This window comes from Phyllobates terribilis, unplaced genomic scaffold (genome assembly GCF_046119375.1).
Source record: "Phyllobates terribilis strain yellow unplaced genomic scaffold, ASM4611937v1 Scaffold_9__5_contigs__length_417890890, whole genome shotgun sequence".
Taxonomy (NCBI): Eukaryota; Metazoa; Chordata; class Amphibia; order Anura; family Dendrobatidae; genus Phyllobates; species Phyllobates terribilis.
Genome location: NW_027362769.1, coordinates 164908415 through 164930626, shown reverse-complemented (window position 1 = coordinate 164930626; position 22212 = coordinate 164908415). Strand labels below are relative to the sequence as shown.

General features: G+C 42.3%; 2 protein-coding genes across 3 annotated transcripts in view; one reads left to right on the top strand and one right to left on the bottom strand.

The window, feature by feature from the left end:
- The first annotated feature begins 2965 nt into the window (after positions 1–2965).
- On the top strand, positions 2966–22190 carry UBXN4 (UBX domain protein 4). 2 transcript variants are annotated; one of them, XM_073647264.1, is made up of 14 exons: positions 2966–3162; positions 5795–5897; positions 5987–6015; positions 6626–6744; positions 8485–8641; positions 8722–8800; positions 9718–9772; positions 10081–10245; positions 11250–11377; positions 11459–11561; positions 11945–12076; positions 12220–12431; positions 13539–13670; positions 21759–22190. In XM_073647264.1, exons 1-14 carry the CDS (start codon positions 3081–3083, stop codon positions 21769–21771), a joined length of 1509 nt encoding a protein of 502 aa, XP_073503365.1. In that variant the 5' UTR covers positions 2966–3080; the 3' UTR covers positions 21772–22190. The 2 variants fall into 2 exon arrangements, with proteins under 2 accessions (XP_073503365.1, XP_073503366.1); XM_073647265.1 differs by lacking the exon at positions 21759–22190 and having other exon boundaries at positions 13539–14280.
- LOC141161832 (lactase/phlorizin hydrolase-like) overlaps positions 17799–22212 on the bottom strand; it is a 52135-nt gene continuing 47721 nt past the window's right edge. Inside the window, exon 17 of the mRNA XM_073647261.1 lies at positions 17799–21062. Within this exon, the coding sequence (XP_073503362.1) occupies positions 20821–21062 (242 nt within the window). The 3' untranslated portion in view covers positions 17799–20820. The remainder of the gene's footprint in view (positions 21063–22212) is intronic.

Sequence of the window (22212 nt, the reverse complement as noted above, 5' to 3'; positions counted from 1 at the left end):
CTATATACAGTAGACAACACAGGATCCACCATTCACAATTGGTGGTCACAGCTCACCTCCTCCTTCTGTACAACAACTGACAACACCTCTATATACAGTAGATAACCCAGGATCAACCATTCAAAGTAAGTGGTGTCACATCTCACCTCCTCCTATACAATAACTGATAACACCTATATACAGTATTCACCATTCACAATAAGCGGTCACAGCGCACCTCCTCTTCCTAGACAATAACTGTTAACATCTCTATATACACTAGGTAACACAAGATCCATCATTCTCAATAGGTGATGTCACAGCTCACCTCTTCTCATGTACAATTATTGCTAACACCTCTATATACAGTAGATAACACAGGATCCACCATTCACAATATGTGATGTCACAGCTCACCTCCTCCCTCTTCAATAACCTGCGCTGCTAACACCAGAGCATGAACAATAAATACATAAAAGAGGGTGCAGCAGATACTTCATAGGGTGCGGTGCGTCAAGATATATACAAACAATGAATATTTGAAAAAAAAAATTGCATTACTGCCATACAGACTAGACTTGTACAACTAAGGTGCTTGACGCACAAATTGGAAAATTGATGGGTTCTCCCCCAGCCACCACAAACCACGCCTGGTAATGGCTGGTGGATACAAATGAATTGTCCAGTTTCTACGCTTAGTACCTTAGTTTCATAAGTCTAGTCTGTATGGCAGTAGTGCAATATATTTTTCAAATATTCGTTGTTTGTATATATCTTGCTGTACTTTATATGCATAGTTATTCCAGTCTCAGGAGTGAATGAAAAACTGAAGACATCAATTTTTAACAGCTCTATTGTTACATGACAATCTAAAACAAAAAAATTGTGCAATTTACCTCAATATTTAAAAATAGATAAGAAAAATACAAGTACCAAATGGGAGAAAAAATAAGCTTTTTTTGCAAGCAAAAAGCTGATGTGTGAACGTACCCTAAAGTTGAGTTAACACCTTCAGGGCATCCATTTGTGTGCTCCATTTTAGGAACAGAAAAACGAAATTAATGTCCAAAATGAATCCGTAGCATTGCTGCAAAATGGCCCACGTGGTTCCTGATTTTTTGTGGAAAGTAAAAAAAAAAAATGCTCTTAACCAAGTTTTGCACCATTTTATGGCAAAAACATATTCTGCTAAAATATCATTCCTGGATGGACTGCAGAACATTTGCTCAAAATATTTTGCAACTTGTTAAAAAGTTGCAATTAATGAATGAGCAAAAAAAAAAAAACAAAAAAGAAAAAGAAGTGACTTAAATAATAATTAAAAAAAACAAAACACATAATTCATCAATTGGGTCCTTTGTTTTTTAAATTGTCTATATGATTATGTCGGACGTCACCTGCCAATATTTATGTTGGGGAAATAGAGATGTTTAGGACCCCGACCCCCCTGTTAATGCCCACCCCAAAATACCCACTTTTCTTGGAGTTTTCATATACTCTGCCCCTTTTTCAGTTCATAACACTAAATTTGCCAGGAGATTGTCTGAAAATTGTCTGAAAATTCGGAACAGCCCCGGCAAATTCCTAGCGGATTGCCAATATGTAGAGATGAGCGAAAAAATCTGAAATGCTCAGGTCCGGTGACCACTTTGGTTTTCCACCATGGCAGCCGGCCTGGGGCAGCGATAAATTCCTCTGCCAGCAATCAATTGTCGGCATCCTCGGCACCTCTTGCAATTTTTAGGTTCCAGAGACGTCGCGGCACAAGACACATCATAATGTCGCATGAAAACTAGTGACTAGGCCTCATGTCATGGGGGCTAGTAACCGCAAAAAGCGCCCAGGATGCCGCCATTCGTGTGCCAGCTGCCCGGCTGCAGTGGAGTACAGAAGTGAACCCCGGACCTGGGTAGTGTGGATCATTTTCCTCATCTCTCATCTCACCGTGATGAGTTTTACTTTTCCTCCTACTGTCAGACTGATGGTGGTCTGTCGTGTGTACACAGGAACACATTTTTTTTTTTAAAAAAAGTTTTGCCCTTTTTTCCATTTTTTTTTTTTATCATTCTCGTTCATTGAAAAAAAATCTATTCTGAAACTAAAAAGGAAAAAAAAAAGTGCAAGAAAAAAAATGAAGACAAACACTACGGTGGCCCTGATCTGTCATTTCTCGATCCTTCAAAATGTCAAACTTTATTCTGCAAGTTAACTTTTGGGAAAACTTTTGTGACTTAATAAATATTTGCACAAGAATTAGACGAACACTTTTGGAATTGGATAACTAGTCACACTGACAATTAGAAAAGTGACAAAAGGTTAAAAAAGGCGCAAAAAAAAAAATGAATTCGATGGAAAAAAAAAACAGTAATAAAAAAAAAAAAAAAAAAAAAAAAGTGCAATTTTAAGGATAAATCGGATCTTATGAGTGATCTCCTCGTCTCAGTCAGTCTTGGGTTAAGTGTAGTCCGGCTGTAAATGTTTAATCTTTTGGAGTCATTTAATTTCAGGTAATATATGACTTAAAGGGGATGTCCAGGATTTTTCAAAATTGGGGTACAGGCTGAAAATGGTATAAGATAATAAAAAAAAAATATATATATATATTTCATGACTGCTGCAGCCAATCACTGGCGTCAGAGGTCACACATGTACGGCACATGACCACTGAGGTCAGTGATTGGCGGCTGCGGTCGTGTGACTGATGGGGAATCAATACTACAGGCCCAGCAGAGAAGAGGTAGGAGATAAACAGGTAGTCAATGTTTTGATTTATTTATTTTACTATTTTAGTTATTCAAAAATGCCGGACAGCCCCTTAAAGAAACACAGGGCTGGGGGCTGCACAGAGATCCGGCTGACTGCTGTCAGGGCTGCATCTGTTGCCATGACGATGGCTAGGGAAAGTAAAAAAGGACGAACACGCCTTCCTGGGCGTGGCTTCGTTCTAGTCAATCCTGGTAAGTGGGCGTGGTCTGTGGATTAGAGCGTCGTGCGTGATGACGTTTTTTACGTCAGAGCTCGTTCTCCGCTTCGTCATCGCTGTATGTCCGGCTGCCACTGACAGGAGGCGGTGGACGGGGGAATAACTCCAGGCCGGGGACATGCTCTGGTTCCAGGGATCCATCCCGGAGGCCATAGCCGCGGCCAAGCAGCGGAGCTCCGTGTTTGTCGTGTTTGTGGCCGGTGAGGAGGGTCCTGTGGGGATGGAGGCTGCAGGCAGGGAGGACTGATAGTGACAGCACTAGTGTCAGGAGGTGGCAGCTACAGCCAGAGAGAAGTGTACACCCCCGTGTAACCAGTGGGGGAGAAGTGTACACCCCAGTGTAACCAGTGGGGGAGAAGTGTACACCCCAGTGTAACCAGTGGGGGAGAAGTGTACACCCCAGTGTAACCAGTGGGGGAGAAGTGTACACCCCAGTGGGGTTTATGGCGTTATACCAGGGGGCTGTAACCTGCTGTAGTGAAACTACAACTCCCAGCATGCTCCTGACAGCCGCAGGCACGAAGACCGAATGCCGCGTGGATGTTCCCTTTTGTCCAATCACAGCTCTTATTTCTGTCGCTCGACGCTGCCCCAATTAGTCATCCCGTCCCTTTATCTCGTGGCTCCTTTTTGTGTTTTTCTTCGTCGCTGCCCCCATTAGTCATCCCGTCCCTTTTATCTCGTGGCTCCTTTTTGTGTTTTTCTTCGTCGTTGCCCCCATTAGTTGTCCTGTCCCTTTATCTCGTGGCTCCTTTTTGTGTTTTTCTCAGTCGCTGCCCCCATTAATTGTCCCATCCCCTTATCTCGTGGCTCCTTTTTGTGCTTTTCTTCGTCGCTGCCCCCATTAGTCGTCCCGTCCTTTTATCTCGTGGCTCCTTTTTGTGTTTTTAGTCGTCGCTGCCCCCTGTGCATTTTTCTCGCCTCTTAGATTCGACCTCGTTTTCTGTCTTTGCTTTTTTTTATGTTTAATTAAAAAAAAAAAAAAACATTTGTTATTACAGCTTATTCTTGTATGGAAAAAACATTCTCAATAGATAAAATAAAAGAACGAGAATTTGTATGACACTTGATGTCTATATTTTTTTCACAGACCCATTGATTTGAACGGGCTTTGATCCGTGACCTGGACCAATTCCAGACATTAATTTCCTTTTTTTTTTTTTCTTTTTTGTGTAAACCCTTAATTTGCACACAGACAAGGACGTGTGAACAGCCCCCTACATTGCCACCATTATAGTCTGTGAAAAGTGGGGACCAGGACACTTGCATCAAACACGGACGTCTGATTGAGGCCTTTATTCAGTTTAAGGGGTTTTCCAGTTTAGTTAGTTCCCCCAAACTGTAGTTGGGGGACGAGGCTTCCAAAAAAACAAGACAGACGATGCTCCCTCAGTCTCCACCACTGCTCCCGGTGTGTGTTATCTTCAGCACTGATGTTGCTTAGAAAGCACTGCGGCCAATTACCAAACTAAGCGGCTTGTGCTGTCTACTTGGGCCGAGCTTACTGATTGGCTGCAGCACTGTCATAATTATATTTACAGAGATGGGCAGCAATGGCAGAGATTTGGCGCTGCACCCTGGAACGGGAGCCATTAAAAAGGAGTTTATTTTAAAGCAAACAGCAGCCAAAGAACAGGGGTTTATCGAAACTGGAAAATGCTATACAGTTGACAAAATTGGTCATCTCTGACCCCTTCTGGTGCCATCTTGTTCCAACTTTGTTGCCATTTCTTACTTATCAGTAAAGTCTAATTGTGGTTTTAGGAAACTTTTGCATCTGAGACAATTCAGAAGGTTTCCATCTGGGAGAAGGGGAGGCATCCGGATTCAGAGACCCCCACTGATCTCTAAAATGAAGGGACACAAATACTCTGCATCACCGTGGAGACAATAGACGGACACCTTGCTTGAATTTTGCATCTCGGCTTCCTGGTTGCCAGGGAGGTGTTGCTCTTGATGATTGACAGTTATGGCCGGTGGCCTGATCACCCCACTGCCCTGAACTGGGGGCTCTCCCATGTAGCTGGCTGGATCCTGCGCAGAGCTTGTATGCACTGCGCTCTTTGCCTTGGAAACTGGCCACTGCTAATAGACTGCAGCGGTGGCTGGTATCTTTGGCGACAAGCTGTAAACTGTAGAATTAACACTTTGTTTTTGAGAATTAAATTTATTAAAAAAATCCGAGGTAGATTGCAAAGTTGCTTGTTTTTACATGCACTTTGCAATTTTAGCCCTTGAGAATAACCTTTAAGGATCTGTTTGCAATATATTTGGTCTGATATAGATGTTTTAATACCAGCCTCTGACTGAATGGAGCCCTATGGTTACGTCTTATAGCTCTAGCAGTTGCATATGAAGCTTTTTTTTTTTTTTTTTTTTTTTTTTTTTTTTTTTTTAAATTAAACTCTTAAGACTTGACGTAGTGGCACAAGTAATCAGCTGGATGTTACAAACGGGGCCACGGTGGTGGAAAACTTGGCAGATATCAATAGTTGCATTTATTCATTAGTGTTCACATGTCGCCGTGAAATCACATTTTTTTTTTGTTTCAGTTTTTGCAAAATCGTTCCAAAATCTTGACCACGACGTGTGAGTAAGCTCCACGACTATGGGTGTGACTGGTATTACACGGATTTTATGCTGAAAATTTATAAAAGAAATCACCCAGTGAACACGATATATAAATAACATTTGTCTGGATGTCAAAGGGGATTATTCAACCTTTGGGGAAAAAAATGCTTCAATACACAGTTCTCCACTAATGATCATCTGTTTTGAAGTGCAAAATGTGGTCGGTTGTGTGGTCGACACTAACTTATTGTTGTATTACAGGGGATGATGAGCAGTCCACTCAGATGGCGGAGAGCTGGGGGAATGAGTCGGTGGTGCGGGCGGCTGCAGAAGGCTTCGTCGCTATTAGGATTGACAGCAAGAGGTCTGTGCAGTACATGTAATGTCTCCCCGGATGTCTATATTGATATTATTAATCCTTTTTTTTTTTTTTTTCTTTCTGTTTCCTTACAGTGAAACTTGTCTGCAGTTTTCACAGATCTGTATCCTTTTCTGTATTTAAATCTAATTTCAGGTTGTCAGGGTTTCAGCAAATTAAAGTGTATAATTACTTTTAAACCCCAGTTTATGTATAAAATTAATATACCTAAAAACAGTCACTGTGTATATACATTACTGATCCGGAGTTACATCCTGTATTACACTCCAGAGCTGCACTCACTATTCTGCTGGTGCAGTCACTGTGTACATACATTATTACATTACTAATCCTGAGTTACATCCTGTATTATACTCCAGAGCTGCACTCACTATTCTGCTGGTGCAGTCACTGTGTACATACATTACATTACTGATCCTGAGTTACATCCTGTATTATACACCCCAGAGCTGCACTCACTATTCTGCTGGTGCAGTCACTGTGTACATACATTACATTACTGATCCTTTATTATACTCCAGAGCTGCACTCTCTATTCTGCTGGTGCAGTCACTGTGTACATACATTACATTACTGATCCTGAGTTACAGCCTGTATTATATAATCCAGAGCTGCACTCACTATTCTTCTGGGCATTGTGCTTGTAGCTGTGTTACTTATGATCTTTCATCTCTCAATCAGTCCCTCTTTGTCCTTGACAAGTCTCCTCTCAGATCCTGTGGTTTGTATCCCATCCAGTTTCTTTATCGGAGAGAGCGGGATCCCACTGGAAGTCATTGCCGGCAGTATATCTGCAGAGGAATTAATAGCAAAGATAACCAAAGTGAAGCAGGTGCGGAGCGCCATCTCCAGCTTGTTTACTAGCAATTTTTATCATAGTGATCTTTCTGTTCTGTGTCCACCATTAGTCATTTTTATTTCTCACTGTCTCTGTTGCTTTTTTACCCGTTCGTTAACAGGTGGTCGTCAGTTTTGTGTAGAAGTCTGTAGAGAGTGCACCGTGGCCGTCATCGCAGTCAGATTATATAAGGCCTATGTATCCTAAAAGTAACTTTCCCTAAGGCCGGTTTCACACGTCCGGATATTTCTGGTACCGGAGATGTCCGTGTGTGGCAACCGTGTGCCGCATCAGGAGCACACGTATCGGCGCCTGGGAATCTGTGTACAGTTGCACTGTTCCCAAGCGCCGGGTGCTGAACGCTGCCCTCATCATTGTTCCTTGCTAGTGCTGTGATCAGCACCAGCAGGAGACAATGATGAGAGTAGTAGTCTGCTCCAGCAGTGTCCCTGTGTAAAAAAAAAATAAATAAATAAAATAAAATAAATAAATAATAATAATAAAAAAAAAAAAAATATATATATATATATATATATATATATATATATATATATATATATATATATATATATATATATATATATATATATATATATATATATATATATATATATATATATATATATATATATATATATAATAAAATCCTTATACTCACCTGTCCGGAGATGTCCCCCGCTGTAATCCGCTGGCGCAGAGTAGCCAGGGAGCGGCGCCCGGAGCGGAGCTCAGGATTGGTGTTCTGTCACTCAGTGAACTCCGCTTAGTGCAGGTCCCCGCTCCAGTGGGTCACTGCGGGAGCAGACTACTACTCTCATCATTATCCCCTGCTGGTGCTGATCAAGGCACAATGATGAGGGCAGCGTTCAGCACCCGGCTCTTGGGAACAGCGCTAACTGTACACGGATTCCCAGGCACTGGTACGTGTCACACAGATGACACACTGATGTCATCCGTGTGTGTTCAGCGTGAGACATTTTGCGGACCGTGCAGCATGTAAAAAACGGGCCTGTCAGCGTGTGGAGCACACGGACATGCGGTCCATGAAAACACACTGACATTGGCGCAGACCCATAGATTTTTATGGGTCTGCATGTGGAAAACTGTCACCACTAGTACCAGACACACTGATGTGTGAAAGAGGCCTAAGTGCGTGAAGTTTGTATAGAAGGGGGGAGGTTTCAATACAATCTATCCTTCAACGTGAGATGGGTAAATGAATGGTTTGATTGCTCTGGAATGAGAATATTCTTCATTAATTGCAAATCTCCAAGTTCTCATATTTTCATCCCAGCTATTACCCATTGGTACAAGCTCAGAAGTGACCGGAGATCTGTGTTTTATTGTAATCGTAACACGCCTGTGTGCGACAGGACCCACGCGCCTGTGTGTGGCTGTGTGCGACGGGACCCACGCGCCTGTGTGTGGCTGTGTGCGACGGGACCCACGCGCCTGTGCGTGGCTGTGTGCGACGGGACCCACGTGGCTGTGTGCGACGGGACCCACGCGCCTGTGCGTGGCTGTGTGCGACGGGACCCACGCGCCTGTGCGTGGCTGTGTGCGACGGGACCCACGCGCCTGTGCGTGGCTGTGTGCGACGGGACCCACGCGCCTGTGCGTGGCTGTGTGCGACGGGACCCACGCTTCTGTAGCGAAACCTATAGATAACCCAGGATATTCCATGCATTAATGGAGAAGATTGTTTGGATAATTATTTTATAATCCGCCCACTAGATGCACTCGGGGAAGAACGATGAGTTATCACTGGGCGCAGACTCATCCAGTGATTCTCCCGTCACCTCTACTACTGAATCATGTCCTGTATCTGAGAGCACATCAGTGGAATCGCCCCCCATACAGACATCCTCTGCATCACCCGAGACCACCCCAGGTCAGTACATTGCCCTGACTTTATATCAGAAACACAGAATATACGCAGGCGGTAAAGTAAATGTTTTTCGTCTCCTCCAGTACAGAGCGACGATTTCCCCACAGATGAATCCAAGGAGGTTGTGGAAGATGCCAGCGACATGGCCGAGAAGATGGAGAGGTCGGCTTTATTTCTAAAGGACATCAGTCACATATTACAGAAACGACTTCATGTAGTTAACCCCTTAAATGTGCAGCCAGGTTTTAGTTCATCACACACCTTATTTTTTCTGTCATCATAGCCGGATTCAGGCTTTCATTTTATAAAACAATCTGTATTGATTGTTTTTTTTTATAATTTAATTTTCTACATAGAAAAACAAAAATAACCTTTTTTTTTGTGGGGCTGAATGGTAAATAATAGTAATTCATAGTTTGTGTTTTACAGCTTTTGCAGTATGCAAAAATTACAGGTTATCGATTTGGGAGGTCTGTGAAATTATGGTGATTACCAAATTTATATAGTGTGTTTTTTCTTATTTTTTTTCTAGAACTTTTAAAAAAAAAAAAAGTTTACCATTTTCCAAGATCAATAACTATTTTTTTAGTGTATTGTGCCATGAATGTTTTTGGGATCTCCATTGGGCCTCTGGCCTCTTTGACAGCGCGACCCTTAGGGTTGAGAGAAGACACTTCCCCTCTGTCTAACCACTTTAGATACCTCGGTCATTATTGACAGCAGCATTTAAGGGGCTAGACTGCCAGGATCAGACTTGACTCTGATCCTGGATGGTTGAGGTCCGCTGTATAACAAAGCTAACACCACATCACATTACTTACCCTGTGTCGGGCTGCACATGGTGCGGAGTCAGTTCTTGAGCCCACTCTTTATGTGCAGCAGCTTATATCAGCATACAGGTGCCCTTAATGGGACACCAGATCAATGTTGGAATTTCCTATAAAGCACGTGGTGGGGCAAAGCAGTGTCTTGTATAAAAAAAACATTAGCATTAATAGGGTTCCTAATGTCTTTGAGTGCATTTTTTCATTTTTCTCTGATGTATTTGAAACGACTGAATCACGGCAATATCTTTGTAGGGTCATGACCAAGTTGGAAAAGAAAATGGAGGAGAAAAAGAAGGAAGAGCAAGAGGCGAGTATCTGGTCTATTGTTTAGCTCTCCGTAGTTTTGTCACAACCCCCCGAATTGAGCCGAGCTTTGATCGCCCTCTGGTCGTCTCGGGTCCTTGCAGTCTAACCACAGAAGCTCTGATCTGTTTCTCTGCGGCTCAGATATTATTTCCTGTAAGACACGATTACAGATATTCTCTTTGTCTTACTAGATTACAAGGTAAACACTTCCTCATAGTGAAACCCTGTGAGATTGAAAGTCCTGATTGTTGACTGCCGGGGTTTGTGTAAAGCAATGAAATAACCTTTCTCTGTTTTGTTCTTTTGTAGAAAGAGATCAAGAGAGAAATAGACAGGAGGAAAGTAGGAAAAGACATGTTGGAGTATAAAAGAAAGCAGGAAGATGAGCAGGCCAGACGTGCACTGGAGGAGAGGAACAGGGAGAAGGCTGAAGATAAAGCTGCCCGAGAGAGGATTATACAGCAGATCGCACAGGTTAGCTGGATGTACTCTAGAGCTGCACTCACTATTCTGCTGGTGCAGTCACTGTGTACATACATTACATTACTGATCCTGAGTTACATCCTGTATTATACTCCAGAGCTGCACTCACTATTCTGCTGGTGCATTCACTGTGTACATACATTACATTACTGATCCTGAGTTATATCCTGTATTATACTCCAGAGCTGCACTCACTATTCTGCTGGTGCAGTCACTGTGTACATACATTACATTACTGATCCTGAGTTACATCCTGTATTATACTCCAGAGCTGCACTCACTATTCTGCTGGTGCAGTCACTGTGTACATACATTACTGATCCTGTACTGATCCTGAGTTACATCCTGTATTATTCTCCAGAGCTGCACTCACTATTCTGCTGGTGCAGTCACTGTGTACATACATTACATTACTGATCCTGTACTGATCCTGAGTTACATCCTGTATTATACTCCAGAGCTGCACTCACTATTCTGCTGGTGCAGTCACTGTGTACATACATTACATTACTGATCCTGTACTGATCCTGAGCTACATCCTGTATTATACCCCAGAGCTGCACTCACTATTCTGCTGGTGGAGTCACTGTGTACATACATTACATTACTGATCCTGAGTTACATCCTGTATTATACCCCAGAGCTGCACTCACTATTCTGCTGGTGCAGTCACTGTGTACATACATTACATTACTGATCCTGTACTGATCCTGAGTTACCTCCAGTATTATACTCCAGAGCTGCACTCACTATTCTGCTGGTGCAGTCACTGTGTACATACATTACATTACTGATCCTGTACTGATCCTGAGTTACCTCCAGTATTATACTCCAGAGCTGCACTCAGTATTATGCCGTGTACATACATAACATTTCTCTACTTTAGGCCATTGAGGTAGAACGTGACCCACTTTTTTCCTGCAGTCAATCTGGAAGGTGTTTGATATTATTTTGAAGCTTTCAGTCTAAATAAATAAATATATTTTGCTTTTTAGGATCGTGCTGATCGAGCTGCCAGATTTGCTAAAACTAAAGAAGAACAAGAGGCAATAAAGGCGGCTGAACTGCAGGCGCGACAGGCGGAGATGGAAGCCAGGAGGGAAGCGGCCCAGAAGGAGCGGAGGTAAGTGCTGCACCCTGGTCTCTACAGTCCGCCGCCTCCTCCTTCCTGCATATGACGTTGTGCTCTCCTCCTTCTGTCCAGGACAATAGCCAGGATACAGTTCAGACTTCCCGATGGCTCATCCTTCACTAACCAGTTCTCATCAGAGGCTCCTCTGGAGGAAGCTCGGCAGTTTGCTGCACAGGTCAGTGAGAGTAGACAGTGAAGCTTTACATTATTTCCAAGCTGCACCTTTTTGTCTCTGCTGTGAATGGGTTGTTGGAAGTATACAGCGGACTTCTAGATAAAGAGTCTGGTGTATTTGTGAGGGTTGTGCTCCCCGTCCTTGTCTTCTACACACAACCATTGGGCAAAAAAGTTGTGTGGTTTCTGTGAAGGAACATAAACGAAAACTATTTTTGATTAGAAAACCCCTTTAATTGTTAATCATGCATTCCCAGTGTCATCACATAGAATAACGTAGAGGGGTTGTCCAGGACTTGCATATTGATCAGTCTTTCCCATCCATTGTATCGAAGGATCACTATGGGCGAGGACTAATAAGGTGCATTATTTCCTTTCTTGCAGACTGTTGGAAACACATACGGCAATTTCTCCTTAGCAACAATGTTTCCTCGCAGAGAATTTACCAAAGAGGATTATGGGAAGTCTTTACTGTCCTTGGAACTTGCACCCAGTGCCTCAATAGTCGTCTTGCCGGTAGGTCTGCAGCGCACGTGCTTGCAGGGAGTAATCTATATCCACTCTTGGAAGACTTGCTGCTTGCAGAAAATCCATGCAGAATCTGCCGCATGTGGATATACACAGGGTTATTAACTTCTCTGCCTTTGCTCTTTTGACAGGCTGGAAGGCCAGCTCGGGCCGTAGTGCAGTCATCAGACGGAGGGGTCTGGGGCTTTTTGGGCACCTTGCTGTATCCCCTTCTTGCAGTCTGGCGTTTTCTGAGCAGTTTCTTATTCAGTAGCCCACCCTCAACACAGCACACTGACAGGCCAGGTTATACACCGCAAGAAAGTGCAAACTCCTCAGCTTCCAGTAGTTCAGAACCAAAGAGGTAAGTGTGCAAGGATGTCCATTACTATTAAAAGGCAAGGTTATTCTGCATGAACCCTCCTTAAAGGGGGGAGATTTGATAAACCGCCCCATATGCATTAGATGGCTGTCAGCCGATCGTTCAGCCAACAACCATCTCGGTCACCTCTCCCATACACAGTAGCACGCCAGTATTCCCCAAGAGAAAACAGTCGGTTGACACATCGGCCGGCGGATTATCTACAGGAGAACAATGCGATTGGCAGTTCAAAATTGGACATGCACGATCGACATCTATGCCAACCATCAGTCGTCCGGCGCTCCCATACACAGTAGGCAGTGAGTCACACCTGGCAATTTTGTCTGGATTGAGCCAGCATTAGTCTAATGTGTATGGATGGGGGTCTTATGTTCACACCACCTATTGGATGGCTTGCCTTGTGTCAGAAATTTTCACAAAAACTTTGATGCAGCGTTGCATGTCTATGAAACCATGCCACTAGTCGGACAAGGCACAGACAGTATCCAAAACACACAAATATGGTGCAAGCATTGAAAAAAACGTTAAAAGGGCATTCCCGTCTTCAACATCCTATCTCAATAGGTAGTCGGTGTAATAAAAATTATAATAGCAAATACCTTCAATTAGAAATGTAGTATAGTATAGTTCTTCTGATTAATTATGTTGCTTACCCCATGTACAGGGGGCATTGCAGTAGCTTAGGTATCCATGGTTACAACCACTAGCAACTAACCTGTCACTTTATCAGTCGTCGTAACCATGGATGACTGTGCTACTTCAATGCCCTGCACATGAGATAAGCGACGTAGCAAATCAGAAGAACTATACTACATTTCTAATTGGAGATATTTGTTATTGTTATTACACCTACTACATATTAGGATAGGATCTTGGAGATGGGAATATCCATTTTAAGCTTTGAAAATCCACAATGGGGGGGGGGGGGGGGATTTATCAGATTTGCAACAGACACTTTGTTGCACGTTTCTCCCAGGATTTTAATACAAAGAGAGAATTAAAGGCAAAAATCTAAGCATAATCCACAAAGTTACAAATTGTGCCAAATCTGAACAATCTCCTAATCATGCATCTCCATGTTTCCTCCAGGGAAGCCGTTCGAAAAAGGGTACTTGAAAAACGAGCAGACGAATTTAAGAAAGAAGGCAAAATCTACAGGTTAAGGACGCAAGATGATGAGGATGAAAACAATACCTGGAACGGGAACTCCACTCAGCAGATGTAGGGGCGGATTCACCCGTGTCTGTTTAGGGTTTGATTTGTTTGAACCACATTGCTGCGGTTTTGGGGGGGGGTTGGGGGGAAGGGGAGGTTTCTGTATTTTAATCACTGTCACACGGCTTAGCTCAATGCATGTAATTATGATCCGCTAATTCATCTCTGATTATACTTTTACAGACACTGCACTTGATAGGTTAATTCTATCTAATAAGTATGCGTTTCAGAATTTTTTTTTTTTTTTTATCTTCTCTTTATTTTGTGCAAACATTTTCTTGAAGGGGTTGTCCAGATTCTGAATCCTCACAGCGTGCACACCACACACTGTCAGGATTCTCCAGTGCTGGCTGTGAGAGCGAGCGGTTACCTGCCGACTAGACGTACTTGGCCTTACTCAATTCACTTGTACTGAGCGAGGCAGTGCACGTCTAGTCGGAATGTAGCTTGAACTATGCAAGTCACATACTTGGGGGTCACACGACCACCGACACGGGAGAATCCTGACCGTGTGTGGTGCATGCTATGTGAGGTTTCATCACAAATTTGGATAATCCATTTAATCCTTTTTCATTTAGTGCAGATTTTGGCAAAAAAATAAAATGCTGCTACCTAAGAGGACTTGTCAGGTCTCCATACATGTCTGTTCCAGTAAATGCTATGGGGGAAATTTAACATGATCGTTACCCTACAAAACTGAAGTTAAAAAGTTTCACATTTTTGACAACATGTACAGTACAGACCAAAAGTTTGGACACGCCTTCTCATTTAAAGATTTTTCTGTATTTTCATGACTATGTAAATTGTACATTCACACTGAAGGCATCAAAACTATGAATTAACACATGTGGAATTATATACTTAACAAAAGAGTGTGAAACAACTGAAAATATGTCTTATATTCTAGGTTCTTCAAAGTAGCCACCTTTTGCTTTGATGACTGCTTTGCACACTCTTGGCATTCTCTTGATGAGCTTCAAGAGGTAGTCACCGGAAATGGTCTTCCAATAATCTTGAAGGAGTTCCCAGAGATGCTTAGCACTTGTTGGCCCTTTTGCCTTCACTCTGCGGTCCAGCTCACCCCAAACCATCTCGATTGGGTTCAGGTCTGGTGACTGTGGAGGCCAGGTCATCTGGCGTAGCCCCCCATCACTCTCCTTCTTGGTCAAATAGCCCTTACACAGCCTGGAGGTGTGTTTGGGGTTATTGTCCTATTGAAAAATAAATGATGGTCCAACTAAACGCAAACCGGATGGAATAGCATGCCGCTGCAAGATGCTGTGGTAGCTATGCTGGTTCAGTATGCCTTCAATTTTTAATAAATCCCCAACAGTGTCACCAGCAAAGCACCCCCACACCATCACACCTCCTCCTCCATGCTTCACGGTGGGAACCAGGCATGTAGAGTCCATCCGTTCACCTTTTCTGCGTCGCACAAAGACACGGTGGTTGGAACCAAAGATCTCAAATTTGGACTCCTGAGACCAAAGCTCAGATTTCCACTGGTCTAATGTCCATTCCTTGTGTTCTTTAGCCCAAACAAGTCTCTTCTGCTTGTTGCCTGTCCTTAGCAGTGGTTTCCTAGCAGCTATTTTACCATGAAGGCCTGCTGCACAAAGTCTCCTCTTAACAGTTGTTGTAGAGATGTGTCTGCTGCTAGAACTCTGTGTGGCATTGACCTGGTCTCTAATCTGAGCTGCTGTTAACCTGCGATTTCTGAGGCTGGTGACTCTGATAAACTTATCCTCAGAAGCAGAGGTGACTCTTGGTCTTCCTTTCATGGGGCGGTCCTCATTTGAGCCATTTTCGTTGTAGCGCTTGATGGTTTTTGCAACTGCACTTGGGGACACTTTCAAAGTTTGCCCAATTTTTCGCACTGAGTGACCTTCATTTCTTAAAGTAATGATGGCCACTCGTTTTTCTTTACTTAGCTGCTTTTTTCTTGCCATAATACAAATTCTAACAGTCTATTCAGTAGGACTATCAGCTGTGTATCCACCAGACTTCTGCACAACACAACTGATGGTCCCAACCCCATTTATAAGGCAAGAAATCCCACTTATTAAACCTGACAGGGCACACCTGTGAAGTGAAAACCATTTCCGGTGACTACCTCTTGAAGCTCATCAAGAGAATGCCAAGAGTGTGCAAAGCAGTCATCAAAGCAAAAGGTGGATACTGTGAAGAACCTAGAATATAAGACATATTTTCAGTTGTTTCACACTTTTTTGTTAAGTATATAATTCCACATGTGTTAATTCATAGTTTTGATGCCTTCAGTGTGAATGTACAATTTTCATAGTCATGAAAATACAGAAAAATCTTTAAATGAGAAGGTGTGTCCAAACTTTTGGTCTGTACTGTAGTTGCGCAAAAATTTGTGGAGTTGCACCAAATTCATAAAGAGTTGTCTTATCTTCTGTCTTCCGGAGCGTACCTCTCTCTTACTTCCAAACTCTCTTCTTACTGGAGGACGTTGTGCTCCTAAAGATTGACATTTCGGGTCAATGGTCGCACTTCTGGTCCAAACTATGCACCCTTCCATGCTGCAACCAGACGCAGTATAGGAGAGCCGCAGGGGAGCTACAGTTTCTCTGGATCCAGCCAGCTTCAGAGCAGCGCTCATAAGCGCTAAAGCAAAGAGCATTGAAGAGATCTTTGCATCGCTATCATGCAACCTCTGACTGCAGCAGTGGCCGGTAACCTAGGCAATGACCTAGGAGTTTAAATTTAAGTCTGGTGTATAAATCGCACGCTTTGATGAATTCTCTTGAAATAACAATTTTGCATCATTTTCTTGGGACTCTGCATCCCTCAGTTGTTCTTCCTGGGAGTTGCTATTTCCCTCATCAATAATGCATATCTGACACTTGTCAGCACCGATTTGACCTTGAGTAGAGACCCACACTGACTTTATTAGGAATGATAACGCCTTGGATTTCCTAGAGGGAAAATAGAGGATTTGGCCCAGTGCAAGGACATTTTTATAAATGTTTTTTTTTTATTTATTTTTTTAATCTAGAGCAAATATTTACTGAAAGAAACATGTAAGGAAAGCTGTCAGCTCTTTAATGCCTTTAGGGATAGTCTGGGAGTATGTGGGTGAATTACCCGAGCAATGTTCCGGATATACAAAAATATACATTTGGGAGTTAATTAAAAAATTGCAGTCTACTTTCCGGGTGCCGTGATTTGGCCAGGGCAGCGCTGCACATGGCTGCAATTCCTCATCATTGGCTACTTCCATCACATTGCCGTCCCTAAAACCGTACTCTCGGACCACCCCCTCTAACAACTAAGAAACCCCTCATACACAACTTATTGACGGACGCTACTGTGTCTTTCTGCAAGACTACCGCAATTCTTCTAAGTCTTTTGATCAGCAATTTTCGGATGTTTCCGAACTAAAGTTTTTTTTTTACTTTTTTTTTTTTTTCGGTGGGGAGGAGGGGGAGCAAATAGTTTATGGAGAGAGAATTTCAGGACTTTCGATCTGCGGGGTAATGTGCAGAGCAAATGTGGATTTATATATATATTTGTAACATGTCACTTCTATATAAACCTTAGTAATATAAGAACGTTGTGACTGGCTTTCTTCTTTGCACGATTGGTCTTTCTTCCAAGAATGAGAGAAAATTGATGCACCTTACAATGTGACTGATAACGAATAGAAGAACCTTGGAGCAAGATCTCTTAGCCATTGTTGTGGGGTTTCAAAGATTAAAGTGGGTGTAATAATATTTGCTAATATTTCCAATTAGAAATGTAGTATAGTTCTTCAGATTCACTATGTCACTTACCCCATGTGCAGGGCATTGCAGTAGCTTAGGTATCCATGGTTATGACCACTCATATAGTGATAGACAGCTCTTAGTGATTGTAACCATGGATACCTAAGCTACTGCAATGCCCTACATGAGGTAAGTGACATAGCAAATCTGAAGAACTGTACTATATTTGTAATTGGAGGTATTTGCTGCTAATCTTGTTATTACACCTTCTACAAATTGGGATAGGATCTTATAGATGGGAATACCCCTTAAGTCAGAGTGTGCTTTTGTTTTAAAATTACCCTCTCAAGTTTAGCCTGATCTTATTTTTCTGTATTTCATATATAAAGAAAATGGACAACGCTTAAACAGAAGTATTGGATCTTTTACTGCATTAGCGGTACAATGGCATCAGATTATCAGAGAGCTATAAACATATATACATTCTATGTTTTAAAGCAGAGATTTTACACATTGGAAAGGGCTGTTATCGTTTTCTGAACTGTTGGATGTCAGATTAAATGATCGCTGCAGTTTCAACAAACTTTGCATAAATCAATAGAACAAGCAAATATAAGAGTTTATTAATATTTTATAATAGAAATATGCTTCTTTCTCCACTTATGAGACACTTCTACTTATTTCTGCATCTTGAACTCGTCCACTTAAGAAAAAATAAATAAATGCTCACTGAGGGATTGGATAACAGCTTCTTATTGAAACATATGGAGAGGGACAGTAGAGGAGCCGAGACCATTCTGCTGCTTTTTAGTAAGTGTTTATCTCACGCACTGCTGGGTTCACAGCTACACTGCTCAGTATTGCTGTACAATGTCCTCCATGCTGCTGCTTCTGAATATCTGCTACATGAAGACAGAAGAGCAGGGATACAGTGGCTACGGAAAGTACTCAGACCCCTTTAAATGTTTCACTCTTTGCTTCATTGCAGCCATTTGGTAAATTCTAAAAAGTTCATTTTTTTTTCTCATTAAAGTCCACTCTGCACCCCATCTTGCCTGAAAAAAAACAGAAATGTAGAAATTTTTGCAAATTTATTAAAAACTGAAATATCCCATGGTCATAAGTATACAGACCCTTTGCTCAGACACTCATATTTAAGTCACATGCTGTCCATTTCCTTGTGATCCTCCTTGAGATGGTTCTACTCCTTCATTGGAGTCCAGCTGTGTTTAATTAAACTGATAGGAATTGATTTGGAAAGGCACACACCTGTCTATATAAGACCTCACAGCTCACAGTGCATGTCAGACCAAATGAGAGCTCAAAGGAACTGCCCAAGGAGCTCAGAGACAGAATTGTGGCAAAGCACAGATCTGGCCAAGGTTACAAAAGAATTTCTGCATTACTCAAGGTTCCTAAGAGCACAGTGGCCTCTATAATCCTTAAATGGAAGAAGTTTGGGACCACCAGAAGTCTTCCTAGACCTGGCTGTCCAGCCAAACTGAGCAATCGTGGGAGAAGAGCCTTGGTGAGAGAGGTAAAGAAGAACCCCAAGATCACTGTGGCTGAGCTCCAGAGATGCAGTAGGGAGATGGGAGGAAGTTCCACAAAGTCAACTATCACTACAGCCCTCCACCAGTCGGGCCGTTATGGCAGAGTGGCCAGACTGAAGCTTCTCCTAAGTGCAAGACATATGAAAGCCCGCATAGAGTTTGCTCAAAAACACATGAAGGACTCAGACTATGAGAAATAAGATTCTCTGGTCTGATGAGACGAAGATAGAAATTTTTGGTGATAATTCTAAGCGGTATGTGTGGAGAAAACCAGGCACTGCTCATCACCTGCCCAATACAATCCCAACAGTGAAACATGGTGGTGGCAGCATCATGCTATGGGGGTGTTTTTCAGCTGCAGGGACAGGACGACTGGTTGCAATTGAAGGAAACATGAATGTGGCCAAGTACAGACAGATCCTGGATGAAAACCTCTTCCAGAGTGCTCTTGACCTCAGACTTGGCCAAAGGTTCACCTTCCAACAAGAAAATGACCCTAAGCACACAGCTAAAATAACAAAGGAGTGGCTTCAGAACAAGTCTGTGACCATTCTTGACTGGCCCAGCCAGAGCCCTGACCTAAACCCAATTGAGTATCTCTGGAGAGACCTGAAAATGGCTGTCCACCAAGGTTCACCATCCAACCTGACGGAGCTGGAGAGGATCTGCAAGGAAGAATGACAGAGGATCCCCAAATCCAGGGGTGAAAAACTTGTTGCATCATTCCCAAGAAGACTCATGGCTGTACTAGCTCAAAAGGGGGCTTCTACTCAATACTGAGCAAAGGGTCTGAATACTTATGACCATGTGACATTTCAGTTTTTCTTTTTTAATTTGTTTTTTTTTCAGTCAAGATGGGGTGCAGAGGGTACTTTGAGAAAAAAATGAACTTTTTAGAATTTACCAAATGGCTGCAATGAAACAAAGAGTGAAAAATATAAAGGGGTCTGAATACTTTCCGTACCCACTGTATATCATGGCTGTGTGTTCTGTGTATTTGGAGAGATCATAGCAGCTAGTCTCAACCCCCAAAGCTCATAAACAATTAAAACTTAGGCCACGTTCACACGGTCATTATTTGGTCGGTATTTTATATCCGTATTTGTAAGCCAAAACCAGGAGTGGGTGATAAATGCAGAATTGGTGATGTGTTTCTGTTATACTTTTCCTCTGATTGTTCCTCTCCTGGTTTTGGCTTAAAAATACTGATGTAAAATACTGACCAAATACTGAACGTGTGAACGTGGGCTTAGAGAGAGCCTGCGGAAGGAAAAACTGGTGAAAGATATGACCTATACTGGCTAGATATAGTGTTATGAGACGTGTTCTTTAGGCTGGATTCACACACAGCAGTTTGTGGAAAAGCTCCCTATTTCGCATTGCAGTTCAAAAGGGCTTTTTCTGTACTTTTACATCAGTGATCTTAAATAAAAAAAAAAAAAATCTAATTTCTACTGTTTTATGGTTTATATCAGCTACCATATTTCATTTCAATACAGGGTAGAGGAAGAGGAGATTTTAACTACAGTCATTTACTTTCTCTCTGCCGTCAGCTGGAGGAGCAGATAGATAAAAAAAAAATTCCAATGTCTCCTTTTAAACAAAATGAGATTGTTTTGTGCGTCTGTAGAGGACACTTGCTAGATAATGAAGTCCTGTGATTACAGCAGCCTCTGCACTGATTTTAAAGCAGGAAAGCTCAATAGTATGATCACTTTTTTTATTTTTATTTTTATTTTGAAGGGTAAGTCATGTATAGGGGAGTTGCAATATATTTTTAATATATATTCTGAACTAGAAATTCAAATTTAGCATGGAAATTAATTGCACACATGCTTTTGGCAGTGCAAAACATTAAAATTCAGTTTACATCTAAAACAATTGTGAGAGTTTTAACTTCTTGCGCATTTTACTGTACATGACACTAAACAGAATGATTCCTAAAACGGCAGCGATGAGAAGAGCGAACTCCACGTACAAAGCGACCATCGCGTCTTCTGTCGAGATCTGAAGTCCAAGGAAGGCAAGGCTTTCAGATTCTGGGTCTGCGGCGGAGGGGGTTGTTTTTCCTCCGGGGGTCGTTTTCGCACTGGACTTTACTGGCGCAGTGGTTCCTGTATGAGTAGAGATGTATGCATATAATGTAAGGACACGTGTAAGACTAGTAGAGAAGGCATTACTTCTCACAGCTGGGGCTTTGTCACAGTTGTATTCAATATAGAAAATCCTCTCCAAACCAAATTAACTCCAGGCCGATACATTGTTACAAACTTATGGACAAGGTTAAAGTTTGTACTGCTAACTAAGGATAGAGTTAGATACAACTGTAGCAAGTCGGATAAGAGTTAGATACAACTGTAGCAAGTCTTCGGCTGTAAAGAGTCTTTTAGTCTCTTTTTACATCTCTTTAATTCATAAGATATATAATGTTTGCATGATAAATCCGAATGCCCAAGGCGAGGCTGCTGATTTATAATGGGGCCTATTAAGTATTACAGTGTTTTGATCAAGAATTGTTATAACGTCCCTGGTCTGAAGACAGTTTTGAACAGAAACACAAAGTTTTCCATTCACTGACCGAAAAGCAGAGATCTTGAAAATTAGAAACCATAACATGAGTTATATTGGACAGTTGTAGAACATGAGGTTATATGATGATAAAGTTTTATTTGCATAAAACCAGAAAACTCCTAAAAGGTTTTCTCATCTTCATAAAACAAGCAACTTTGCAATTTACTTGTTATTAAAAATCTTCTCTGTTCTCAAGAGTAGACTGGTTTTAATGCCATATTTTATTCCTTCTTGCCTAGGTTACCGGTCTGAGAGGTGGAAGGTCTCCTAGGCAAGGAGTGCCGTGCTTACAATCTCTGCGATAGAGGCTGTGAGCGCTGCTCTGAAGCGGACAGGATCATTGGATCCGACAAGCTTCAGGTCTTCTGTGTTCCTCAGCTGCGGCGGAGGCAAAACTATTTCTGCTTACAGCATAAGAAAGTGCGGCAATAAGGCTGGCATGAACTGTGAAATAATCAGGAGCGTCTCGCCAGCGGCAAGAAGGAACCCCTGAAATACACTGTGGTACCAGTATCAGCAGCGTGAACATAACGGACTGCATGAGAGTGTCAGGAAGTGCATACTGGGAAGGAGAAGCTGTGGTCAGAGACTTATCCAACTTGAGACTGTATAAGAGTCTCAGGATGGTGCTTTGCAGGAGTGGGCTGGCACACAGCGTGGGACTGAGGGAGCAGTGGAACAAATACAGATCTT